Source organism: Canis lupus, chromosome 7 (assembly GCF_011100685.1).
Source record: "Canis lupus familiaris isolate Mischka breed German Shepherd chromosome 7, alternate assembly UU_Cfam_GSD_1.0, whole genome shotgun sequence".
Taxonomy (NCBI): domain Eukaryota; kingdom Metazoa; phylum Chordata; class Mammalia; order Carnivora; family Canidae; genus Canis; species Canis lupus.
The window spans coordinates 16,381,130-16,394,336 of NC_049228.1; the positions used below are offsets into that span (position 1 = coordinate 16,381,130).

Sequence of the window (13,207 nt, forward strand, 5' to 3'; positions counted from 1 at the left end):
GAACATCCGTTTTCATCAGAGACGAGAAGGGCCTGTCGTGTCCTGTCTCTTCCCCTCCTGGCCTGCCCCCAGCCCCAGATCCTGTTCACCTCATCAGCAGTCTCCATTTGCCAAATGCAAGGATCAGTTTTCAGTCTTCCTCTGACCCTGTCTCTCAGCAACTGGGGACGCTGATGACTGCTCACCCACCCCAGACATTTCTCCTCCCACCTTTGGGGACACTGCCCTCTCTTGGGTTTCCTTCCTTCCTTCTTCACTTGAGGCTCCTTTCATCACTTCTGATTCTCAGCCTAAGGTTTCCATGTCAACTTTATATGTATTCTTCCTCAGGTAAACAAATCTCATCTTCTGCCTTCAAAAACCTTTCAATGCCTGCTGAAAAATCTGCGACTTTGGCCCCAACTATGCTGTCTCCTGAGTGCTGGCTATAGACTTGCCATCTCTGCTTGGCTGGTGGGCTGGAAGCTTTGCTATATGCTTGGCATATAGCAGATGCCCCCCATATCCATTCTTTATTTTTCTCCACCATGGCGGGACCTGTATGCACTACTCCAGATGGGCCCTCCACTTGTGTTCAGGCAGCAGGAAGCACATATAGGAAGTCACAGAGAGGGAGGAGGGTGGGGACAGAGTATTTAGTCCACAGCCCCCTCTGGCGGGGCGGGGGGGGGGGGGGGTTGTCCTTGTGCCTTGGTGACCTTAATCAAGGTTCTCCAAACAGCCCTTTCTAACATAAGCTTCTTGCTAACTGCTCCCTGCAGCCACCCCGTGAGGCCCAGGCAATAGAGCCCTACAGTCACTACCACTTGTGACATACTGTCCTTTGGAATTCCTGACACCCTGCCCATACTTGTATAGAGAGGACCTTTATTAAACTCTCTTTGGGTCTTGCTAATTTGAACGTGTCTATTATTTTCTGCTATGCTCTTGAGTCAGATGGCTAAAGGCATCTCGAAACAAATCCAAGCTAAATCTTTGATTTCTTCTCTTACTCTCCACCCTGAATCCTGTCCTTCCCCAGTCTTGTTCATCTCAGTGAAATTACTACCATTCATCTATTTGCTCAGGCTAAAATCTTAGGCTTGTCCTTGATTCTTCGTTCTTTCATTTCCTGGGATCAGTCACTCAGTATGTGTGATTGACTCTCACTTCTGACTGCTTTTCGCTGTCTCCCTGCCACCACCCAGGTCCATACCACTGCAGTCTCTCACCTAGAATAGCCTCCTCATTGGTCTCCCTGCAATCCTACCTCACTGGGCAGCCAGGATAATCCTTTTAAAATGTAAATTGGGCACCTGGGTGGCTCAGTGGGTTAAGCATCTGACTTTAGCTCAGGTCATGATTTTGGGGTCCTGGAATTGAGCCTCACATGGGGCTGCATGCTCAGTGGGAAGTCTGCTTCTCCCTCTCTCTCTCCCCCTCTGCCCTCCACTCATACATGCTCTTTTTTTCAAGTAAATAAATAAAATCTTTAAAAAAAATGTAAATCAGGTTACATCACTTAAAACCCTCTAATACCACCTCATTGTGCTTTAATTTAAACCATATTTTTTTATTGTGACCTGCATGATCGACTCTTACTACTTCCATAAGCTCATAGTGTTTTTCTGGAACGTTCTTCCCTTGGATATTATCCTGGGCTGTTTTTTTTTTTTTTTTTTCCATGTCTTTCCATGTTATTCCAAATATCTCCTCCTTACAGAGCTTTCTCTAACCACCATCTGATGTAACTACCACTCTGTCACATTACCCTGTTTTTAAAATTCTTTATGCTTATCCCTATCTGAAATAATCTTTTTTATTTATATGTCTGTGGCCTGGCCTCCCCCAACCACAGTGCAAACTTCATGAGAGGAGAAATCTTGTCCACCTTGTTCACTACATCATCTTGACAACCTAGAATAGTGCCTGTATATAGTAGATGCTCAGCTAATATTCATTAAATGAGTACATGAGCAAACTTTTATTTCTCTAGAAAGCTTAGGCTAATTCAGTCCTTGTCTGCTACAAATATATCAAGAACCCAACTTGGGCTAATAGTGATGGGAAAGTGGAAAAGGGAAGAGGAGGAACAGTGAGCTTAGTATGGTGGCAAGAGTTCTGGATCCTAGATGTTAGATTGTGGGCAAGTTACTTAACCTCTCTGTTCCCTTACCTATAATGGAAGCTGGTGGCAAATGATAATCTCTGAGTTCTTTTCTAAAATACTCTGATTCTGTACTAGTTGAAATAGTTCAAACAAGGATTAGCACATGCCTTTTATTTTTGTGAAGAAGATTGTCCTGCTTCCTCTGTTGTATAGGAAACTTATGGCATTGAGTGGCCCTTCATCTTTTTTAATATCATGAACCAATATAAACATATGAACGTGGAGAGGTTAATAAACCCTGAGTCTGACTCATTTACAAAGCACTTTTAATGCATGATTTCAGTTAATCCTCAGGACAATTGAAGTGAATGAAGTAGGCAAAACAGGTGCTATCTCTCTAATAACAAAATGGAGATGTGCCCAGAGTCACTCGGCTCTCCTGGGCTGGTGCCCTGTCTGCTGTGGCATATTGCCTCACTTCTGATGGTTCACCTAGGCTCTTTGTAACCAGACCATTTGTGTCCAGTGACACCAGGAATGTCTGAAGCCTCTCTTTTCTAACATCAGATTGTTTCATGACCAGGTAAAAGGTGTGAGCTCTGTGATGATGGCTACTTTGGAGACCCCCTGGGTAGAAATGGCCCTGTGAGGCTTTGCCGCCTCTGCCAATGCAATGACAACATCGACCCCAATGCAGTTGGAAATTGCAATCGCTTGACAGGAGAATGCCTGAAATGCATCTATAACACTGCTGGCTTCTACTGTGACCGATGCAAAGACGGATTTTTTGGAAATCCCCTGGCTCCCAATCCAGCAGACAAATGCAGAGGTAATGTAGCCATCAGCCAGGTTCTGTCACAGTCATACTAATTTATCCCGAGAATAAATTGTGTGGACTCTTTAAATACTTACAGTTGTTTGGTCTGTTCAAAATAAAAAACTAACAAATTTTAAATTTTTATTTAAATAGTAAAATAAAGAGAAACATTAAAGAGAAAAAGGTGAAATTGATTTTAATTTATAGTTTATTTAACCTAATAGATCTACCATATTATTCATTCCAATGAGTAATCAATAAAAAATGATTGAGATCTATGCTCTGTTTTTTCCATATCAAGTCTTCAAAATCCAGTGTGTCTTTCACATTTGCTGCATATTAGACCAGCCACATTGCAAGTGCTCAGTAGCCACAGGAGACTAGTGGTTACTGTACCGGTCAACTTCATCCAAAGAATCTGTATTGTTTATATGTTAGTATTTCTCTTAGGTGATTTGCATCTTTTTCTGTCTCTATCTTCCCACCTTAGCTTGCGCTTGCAATCCCTATGGAACCGTAAAGCAGCAGAGCAGCTGTAACCCTGTGACGGGGCAGTGCGAATGTCTGCCCCACGTGACCGGCCGGGACTGTGGAGCCTGTGACCCTGGATTCTACAACCTGCAGAGTGGGCAGGGCTGTGAGAGGTGAGGCACCAGGTGCCTTTGCTGGAAGTAGTCTTCACTCTTTTTATTGTGAGAGATGGATTTTTATGAGTTATCTATAATAGTAGTCTTGATTTTGTTCAGGAATTATTTGAGTGTCTAATTCAGGCAAGGTACCCTTAGAGGCAGTACTGGACAGTGGTAATGAAGCTAATGGGAGAAAGAGTGAAACGAAGCTGCTCTGGTTGTGTCAGTCACCTGAGTGACATTTAAAACACTACAAATTATGAGGTGCTTTCTGAGATGCTTAGAGTCAGATCCTCTAGGGCTTGTAGCCTGGAATTTCTATGTTCAACACTTCTGGTCAGCACCTAATGTCAGGTTGGAGAGCCCCTTTGTAGTGGTTTTAGGAGTAGAATAACTGTGGGTTAGGTTAGAAAAAGAGGTTCTGAGTAGAACTCATGGAAATTACTTGAACCTCAGGTGCTTAAAAACCCTTAACATTTTGTATTAATAGCCTTTTAGATTCTGTTTTCCAATACAAATTACATCAGTTCTGTGCTGAAAGGGGGTGAAGGTTTGCTTAGAGTCTGTTTTTCTTACTAGAGAAATGTCACATCTTCATTTTCAGGTGCGACTGCCATGCATTGGGTTCCACCAACGGGCAGTGTGACATCCGCACTGGCCAGTGTGAGTGCCAGCCTGGCATCACCGGTCAGCACTGTGAGCACTGTGAGGTCAACCACTTTGGATTTGGACCCGAAGGCTGCAAACGTAAGGAGCTGGGAGCATAGAACTCTAAGTCTTTCCTAATCCCAGTTAGAACCACAGTCTCTCACCAGCTCAATCTGGCCCCATGGCTTACAGTCAAGGCTGCTGACCTAGTCATCAAAAATGCTCAACTCAATGAAATTATCCTTTTCTAAAACTGGGGATTGAGAGCTTCTATAGTTCCTTTACAGCCGCCTTATTTACATCTTCTCATATAGTGTTTCTGATTCTTTTCCAGTCTTTTGTCTTTCTGAGGAAAATCTCCCTTTGATTACTGGGCTTTCCCACTGTACTTAATGAAACATTTCTGTTGATCACCTCCTTAGAGCAGATAATGCAACAGTGAGAGAGACTGCTCACAACTTACTTGTTGGTTGACTTACTGGCTGCAGTTGCTTCCCACCCTTGGGGCCCTTTTGGTACGGTTACATCTAAACATCTGCTTCTCCTTGGCATAAACACTTGCCTGGAATTAGGCCTCAGAACAGTTTGGTGTTTTGCTTTTTGAATTCCTTCATTTCTCCTGTGGAATGTAGCATAAATCATTGACCCAGTTCAGAGAACAAAGCGAGTCAACAAACTATAAAATAATGCAAAATAAGTATTCTCATTTGGGTTTTCTAGTTCCTTAGTGAGAGAAATATTAAACAGAGAGGTGAAGGTAGAGAATTCTTAATGTGCATAAAAGGACACTGATTAGTGTCATGGACTAATTTCTATAATTACTAAGTATCACATGAAATATGTCCCCTCCAAGGGATGCACATTTTACTTTAAAACTCACTTTTGCTTTAAAAATCTTTATTTTCCCTACTGAGCAAACTTAACCAAGTTCTCATAATTTGGCCTATTTTTTTTTTAAATCTACTTATAATAATAGTACAGTTTATTGATATCAATCTGAGTTAAAAGAAAACACATTCTTCCTTCCTTTGTCTATCACAGACTCTTTTTACTTTATTCTGCAGCCTGTGACTGTCATCCTGAGGGATCTGTTTCACTCCAGTGCAAAGATGATGGTCGCTGTGAGTGCAAACAGGGTTTTGTGGGAAATCGTTGTGACCAGTGTGAAGAGAACTATTTCTACAATCGGTCTTGGCCTGGCTGCCAGGAGTGTCCAGCATGCTACCGGCTGGTAAAGGATAAGGTAAAGCCATCAGCAGTGCATTCACTCACTCACTCACTCACTCACTCATTCATTCATTCATTCATTCGTTTGACATCAAATGGCTACTTCCTGTGCACTTAGCTCTAGAAAACAAGTGATGAACAAGATAGGCATGGCCTCTTGTCTTCAAAGACTTATATTCCAGTGGGGAGACAAATAATTAAAATTAAAGCAATGCTAAGTGAGATAAGTACTAGAAAGAATGCAAACAGAATAACTGGGGGAACTACTTACATAAGTCTTCTCTAAGGAAATTTATTTAGGGTGAGATCTTAAGAATAAGAGGAAGCAAGGTGAATGAGAAGTGATGGGTAGGCTGTTCCAGGCAGAGGAAAGGTGGAGGGTGTCTGGAGCCTGAGGAGGGGGTGGCTAGTGATACGACTGGAGAGATTGGTAGAGACAACTCATGTCACACCACATCAACCATAGTAAGGGATTTAGATTTTATTCCAAATCCAGCATGAATTCACTGAGGAGTTTTAAGCTGGGAAATCCAGTTTATATTTTAAGAAGAACAGTCTGACTGCTATGTGAAGAATGATGGTTAAAGTGGGGCAAAAGGGCAAGCCCAGATTGCACTGAGTAAGTATGCATGTTTGGAAGGCAGGGCATTGGAGGGGGCAAGGTTAGGGAAAGTGAATCACCAAGGGTGCATCTTGGGATTTTTGGTTAAGGTAGCTGGAGGAACATTGTTCATTGAAATGGAGGTGACTCGGGGGAACAGATTTAAGAGAAGAAACTCAAGAGTATAGTTTCCAATGTTGAGTTGAGACACCTAGCAGAGAACTGAGTGGAGATATCAGGAAAGTGATCTAAAACATGAGGAAGAGGTCAGAACTGCAGAATCCTCAATATGTAGTGTTTCATGTCAAAGGAATGGGCTTGATAGTTTTTCTCTTGAAGCCAGAGAGATAAAAACTACCCACGTTATCTGTTTAAAAATGATATACAGGAATATATAGACCTACATATTTATAGAGTGAGAGCCCCTTGCTGATTGTTCCCGCAGGAAGTACAGCTGAGTTCTTCAGGAATATCTGGATGTGCTACCTTTCCCTTTTCTTCCTGCATTATGTACAGGTTGCTGACCATCGAGTGAAACTCCAGGAATTAGAGAATCTCATTGCGAACCTTGGAACTGGGGAAGAGGTGGTGACAGATCAAGCCTTTGAGGACAGACTGAAGGAGGCAGAGAGAGAGGTTATGGACCTCCTGCGAGAGGCCCAGGATGTCAAAGGTATGTACGTTAAACAGAGGGTAACTACTGCCCCATGGCCCAATCTCTAGACATGGTTATTTAGTATGACCTCATAAAATTCTTCCTCAATTTTTAAAAAACTATTCATAGAATATGGATTTTTAAAACAATATGTGAAAATCCAAGAACTTGTTTTAAGATACAATAAGCAAAAAAAAAAAAAAAAAAAAAAAAAAAAAAGATACAGTAAGCAAAAATAATTCTCCCAACACATCAGAACTATTGGATGTTAAAATTCCAAATGTTGGGACGCCTGGGTGGCTCAGTGCTTGAGTGTCTGCCTTCAGCTCAGGTTATGATCCTAGAGTCCTGAGATCGAGTCGCACATCAGGCTCCCTGCGTGGAGCCTGCTTCTCCCTCTGCCTGTGTCTCTGCCTCTCTCTCTCACTGTCTCTCATGAATAAATAAATAAAATCTTAAAAAAAAAATTCCACGTGTTGTATAAATCTGTCCCATTATAAAGTTTTTTTTTAAAGTTTGTTTGTTTGTTTATTTATTTATTTATTTATTTATTTATTTATTTATTTATGAGACACACACACACATACACACACACACAGAGGCAGAGACATAGGCAGAGGGAGAAGCAGACTCCATGCAGGGAGCCCGACATGGGACTCAATCCCCGGTCTCCAGGATCACTCCCTGGGCCGAAGGCAGCGCTAAACTGCTGAGCCACCCGGGCTGCCCTACAAAGTGTTTTAAAACAATTTTTAAAAATTGTGAAAGGGGGCAGCCCTGGTGGCGCAGCGGTTTAGCGCTGCCTGCAGCCTGGGGTGTGATCCTGGAGACTCGGGATCGAGTCCCACGTCGGGCTCCCTGCATGGAGCCTGCTTCTCTCTCTGCCTGTGTCTCTGCCTCTCTTTTGCTCTCTCTGAATAAATAAATAAGTAAATCTAAAAAAAAAATTGTGAAAGATATGCACTTCGAGTGCATTATTTTAGGTAGAAAATTTTAACTTGGATTTTTCTGTCATCCAGCAAGTGAGAATTTATTTTAGGCACTGCTTTATTTCCTTAGGAAGGACCCTCATAAGGAAACATTGTAGTCCTCAATTGACCTAACAGCTAGCTACTAAATATAAAAAGCTAGTATTTATGAGAGATTAGAAATTAGTACCTACTTATGAAATTTTCTGTCTAATAAGTAAACAAATGTGCTAATAGCATCATGTAAAAGCATTTATTTTATATTATGTGTATATTTAATGTCCTTTGCATTTATGGCTCTCCTCTGTATATTATCCAATGAGACTTATGCAGAGGAGCAGAGGAGTTGGCTTAAGAGTTAGAAAACAATTTATTTTAAAGTACTTTATTAACTTTAAAGGTACCTGAGTTTGTAAAACTCTGAAAGTAAGAAAAAGTTATTTTAAATTATTTACTTGCTTTTTAAATCACTTTTTAAAAAATTGTTTATTTTAGAAAGAGCAAATGAGCTAGAGCAAGTGAGTAGGGACAGGGACAGAGGAAAGGGAGGAGACAGTCTCCAGCAGGCTCCCCACTGAGTGAAGAGCCCAACGTGGGCTCACGACCTTGACATTGTTGACCTGAGCCAAAATCAGGAGCTGGATGCTTAACTGACAGAGCCACCCAGGCACCGGCTAAATCATTTGAACATTTTATTTTTATTACTTACCCTGAATTAAGTTTTTTTCCTAAATTGAAACAAATCCTTTTCTATACTTACTGAATACCTGGAGTATACCAGGCACTGTGCTAAAAATACCAGTAATGAAAAGATAAATAAGACGCTGCTCCTTCTATTGAGGTACTTATCATCTGACTGAGGTCACTTTTGTTTAGAGGCTTTCTGTCTCTGAGATACAGGTGTTCATAGACACTCATAGTAACTGTGCATTAACATTAGTACACTTGGGGCCACAATGATTGACCCTTTTATGGAGTTTATGAATCTACCCATTTGGAGTTAGAGAAGTCTTCCTATCAGATTATGGGTCAACAAAAACTAGATATATTACTTATTTCTTATTGTAGGTATCCCTAACATATATAACTTTGATTTTTCAAAATTCTTGAAGTAAAGAAGGAAGTAATTAGATGCATCTGGTTTTGGTTGGTTTAATTTTTATGAGAGTCCAGAAATTGTTTTATAAGGTAAATTTTTAGGAACGAAGAATAAAATGAGAGGTCAATAGTTTATGTTAACTTTAGGTGTGTGTTTGGTTTTTTTGTGCTGTTTTTACATTTTAAGTGTTAAACATAGATTAAGAAGAATTTAAATGTTTCCTGTTCTGTATAAACACAAGTGGTTTTTGTTTTAGCTTGTTCATCTGTTAGCAAAAGCTTTTTACGCACGTTTTTCCATTAATGTATTCTCTTGTAACAACAAGTTCACATCTGTCCTGCCATGTACATTGAGGAATCGAATGTGGGGTTATCATTACGTGCAGATCAGTTCACCTGAGAGATGGGGTCTAGCCCGCAGCTCTGGCACCAGCACTGTGAGGGCATGAGAAGAGAAAGGGCGGTCAGCCAGCACTGCTCCACATCTTGCTGTGGCCCCAGCAATGTCCAGCTTCCTCTGGCCATACTAGCTACCTACTTTCTTCTATCCCAGCTTTGATAAAAGCCATAGATGTCATACCTTCCCTTGAGCCACCTGAAAGGCGGGAACATCACAGACTGCTGCTTCTCATAGCTTGGGGAGCCCCATAGTGAGGCTAGGGTTAAAGTCTACTCCCACTAAGACCAGATTCATGGAGTTCCTGGCTGACCTTTCTTACTTGGGTTCAAACGAGCCACAAATCACAATATCTTCACAATGATTTATCCTTTCAAACTATCCCTGAGTATTTATTTGTAGTTTAAACTCGTGTTTATTCTGCAGCTTTAAAAGGAGATTATATGGCGCAATTAGGTTTTGCAATTAGAAGGCATTTGAAGTGATCCTACTAGTTAGATTATCTATTCTCTTTTCAGTTACTGTTGTTTCTCTGAAGAGCTGGCCAGAGAGATTGGTATCTCGTCCATTCCTGAAGGTCTAAAGGAAAGGGGCTTTTGTAACTTCAGTGCTGCTTATGCTTCCTGAGTCTAAATGATGTTCTATGATTTCAGCTTTTTAAAAATCTTTTGTTATTTTCTTAAAAATCTCGAGATTACCAAAGAGTTGGCTAATCAAGCAGGGCCACTGTGTATAGTTAGGCGAGTGTCACACTGCACCAACTTTGCATGTGTATTTCGTGGCCCTGCTTGCAAGATGCTGTTTTCCAAACTCATCTTTCAAACTTTCATCTTTATTGATTTTAACTTTGACCTCTCATCTTTCCACATTCCTTGGAAAATTTAGATGCTAACTCTGAGCATTTTGCTGAAATAAGAACTGATCAATTTTTTAATAGGACTTAGTGGTTCTTGTATATTAATATACTCTCATGACGTGAGAATTTTAATAATGACAATCATATTTACACAGGTATATACTTATCTTTTTATTTATTAAGGCTTAGGTATGAGATTTAAGTTGAATGGGCATAATTAGTAGAAAACATTTTGAATGGAATATTAGCCATTAGAAATGACAAATACCCACCATTTGCTTCAACATGGATGAAACTGGAGGGTATTATGCTGAGTGAAATAAGTCAATCGGAGAATGACAAACATTATATATTCTCATTCATTTGGGGAATATAAATAATAGTGAAAGGGAATAGAAGGGAAGGGAGAAGAAATGGGTAGGAAATATCAGAAAGGGAGACAGAACATAAAGACTCCTAACTCTGGGAAACGAACTAAGGGTGATGGAAAGGGAGGAGGGTGGGGGGTGGGGGTGAATGGGTGACGGGCACTGAGGGGGGCACTTGACGGGATGAGCACTGGGTGTTATTCTGTATGTTGGTAAATTGAACACCAATAAAAAATAAATTTGTTATTAAAAAAGAAAACATTTTGAAGAACTCTGTATGAAAGAAATTACGTGGCTCTGTCAGGAGGTGGGAGGGGGCAGCAAGACTCCATACTCAGTCTTGTATTTAGTTTAAAATACAAAATGAATTTAATTTGCCATTCCTAATATTACTCAGCCTTTAGAAACAACAAATACCCACCATTTGCTTCGACGTGGATGGAACTGGAGGGTATTATGCTGAGTGAAATAAGTCAGTCGGAGAAGGACAAACATTATATGGTCTCATTCATTTGGGGAATATAAAAAATAGTGAAAGGGAATAAAGGGGAAAGGAGAAAAAATGAGTTGGAAATATCAGAAAGGGAGACAGAACATGAGAGACTCCTAACTCTAGGAAACAAACTAGGGGGAGTGGAAGGGGAGGTGGGCGGGGGGTGGGGGTGACTGGGTGACAGGCACTGAGGTGGGCACTTGATGGGATGAGCACTGGGTGTTATGCTATATGTTGGCAAATTGAACACCAATAAAAAATAAATTTATATAAAAAAATAATAATAATTTGCCATTCCTCAACATCTGTTTTGAACCTGTTTTTTTCCCAGTTTAAAAAAATGTCCAGCTCTCAGGGCTGATAGTGCTTTTAATAACATTGTGTTTTTATGATTAAATCTGGCATGTGCCAGAACATCAACAGCTTTCCTTCCTCAGACATTTCTTGGGTGTCTCCTCTTTGCCAATCACATTGAGGATATAGTGACAAGTAAAAAAGAGAAGCTTGTAGTCCAGTGGAGCAGACGGACACAAGATGGGAGATAGCATGATAAATGTTAAGAGTGGAGGGAGACTGGCACAGTAAAGACCAAACAGTTCTGCCCATGGGCTTGCGGAAAGCTTATCAGAGAGTTCTGTGTTGGGAAGGAATAAAGTTGTGCCTCGGATTTCATGTGATATATGCACCACCACCACCCCCCCCCAACTTCAGGTAACTTATGGACTTTCTAATGCAATGCCTTTGCAGATGTAGACCAGAATTTGATGGACCGCCTCCAGAGAGTGAATAGCACGTTATCCAGCCAAATTAGCCGTTTACAGAATATCCGTAATACCATTGAAGAGACTGGAAACTTGGCCGAGCAAGCACGTGCCAGGGTAGAAAGCACAGAGCAGTTGATTGAAATCGCATCCCGAGAACTGGAGAAAGCAAAGATTGCTGTTGCCAATGTGGTGAGTGATAGGGAAGGTCTGAGGCTGGGGTGCAGGAGTCCCCTGGTAATTTGTAGCAAGTCTTGCCATTCCATTACTGTTCAGGGAATGCTTCAGTTAAATTGACTCTTTGTGTCTTTTTGTCTCTAAACGTGGAGCAAGAAAGCCTCCTTGCTCATAGTCATTAAATACTTATCACAGAGTGGATAAAAACCAGTGGACATCTGGGTCCTTTCTCTACCTTTGTTTCTTCTATGGCATTAGTCACTTTAAACTTCTTTTATCCTCTGATGAAAATAGAAATAGTAATCTATAACCAGGGATGCTAATATTAGTGAAAGATCTTTGAACTAATGAGACATTCTTTTTGCTAAATAACACTAATACAAATCTGGTTTGGGCACTTGATTTATTAAATTTACATAATTCAGTCCTTTGAGATTAGTGCTTTGTTTATTTCCTCTTCAGTCAATCACTCAGCCAGAGTCTACAGGGGACCCAAACAACATGACTCTTTTGGCAGAAGAAGCACGAAAGCTTGCTGAACGGTAACCTCCAGATCCCTGTGTCTTAATGGTTAAGCTATAACTTTCCTTATGGTGTGTACATGTTGCTCCCTCCTTTACCCATGCACACTTTGCACATAACCCGCCTCTGCAGAGGTGGCTCTCTTTTCTGAAATGTTATCGGCTATGTGTGCTCCTTTCTTGCCTCTCCTTTGAAATTACAATATTTACTTTGAATATTTGAACATGATGCTTTGGAGGGAAGTTATATTTGCACATCTCAAAACCATAGCATTTTTAGATTTTTAATTTCAAAACCTTAAAGTTGATAACTAAGAAGCTCAGTTGAATTTAGTAATTTGTTTAATGTTTAAAAATTTTAATACATGTTTAACTCTTAGATTTTAATAGAAAAAAATTTCAAATGGTACATTTGAAATTTCAAATTGTACAGTGAAAATCAATCCAAGAATACAGACTGTGTCATTCCTCCTTTTTATTTTTTTAAAAGATTTTACTTATTTATTCATGAGAGACAACAGAGAGAGAGACAGAGACACAGGCAGAGGAAGAAGCAGGCTCCCTGTAGGGAGCCTGATGCGGGACTTGATCCAAGGACCCCAGGATCTTGGATCATGCCCTGAGCCAAAAGCAGATGCTCAACCACTGAGCTACCCAGGCACCCCATCATTCCTCATTTTTAAAAGATTTTTTAAATTATTAAGTATAAGGTAGTTTCTTAGGAAAAACTTTAAGTTGTAGGAGAACATTAAATTGAAAAAATGTGTTAAAGTAGTTGCTAGAATGTAAACTTAATGAGGGCTGGTGTTTTTGTGTGTTTTATTCACTGCTGAAGTTCCAATACCTAAAACCATGTTTGGGATATAGTAAGTACTCAATAAATGTTTGTTGAATGAATTGCA

The 13,207-nt window shown here is 40.4% G+C and overlaps 1 protein-coding gene across 1 annotated transcript in view; it reads left to right on the forward strand.

Annotated features, from left to right (window-relative positions):
* LAMC1 (laminin subunit gamma 1) overlaps positions 1 to 13,207 on the forward strand; it is a 121,790-nt gene that overhangs the window by 94,357 nt on the left and 14,226 nt on the right. The window contains exons 14-20 of the mRNA XM_038542252.1: positions 2,673 to 2,918; positions 3,397 to 3,550; positions 4,140 to 4,282; positions 5,248 to 5,426; positions 6,528 to 6,684; positions 11,594 to 11,799; positions 12,247 to 12,326. Coding sequence (XP_038398180.1) covers positions 2,673 to 2,918; positions 3,397 to 3,550; positions 4,140 to 4,282; positions 5,248 to 5,426; positions 6,528 to 6,684; positions 11,594 to 11,799; positions 12,247 to 12,326 — 1,165 coding nt within the window. The remainder of the gene's footprint in view (positions 1 to 2,672; positions 2,919 to 3,396; positions 3,551 to 4,139; positions 4,283 to 5,247; positions 5,427 to 6,527; positions 6,685 to 11,593; positions 11,800 to 12,246; positions 12,327 to 13,207) is intronic.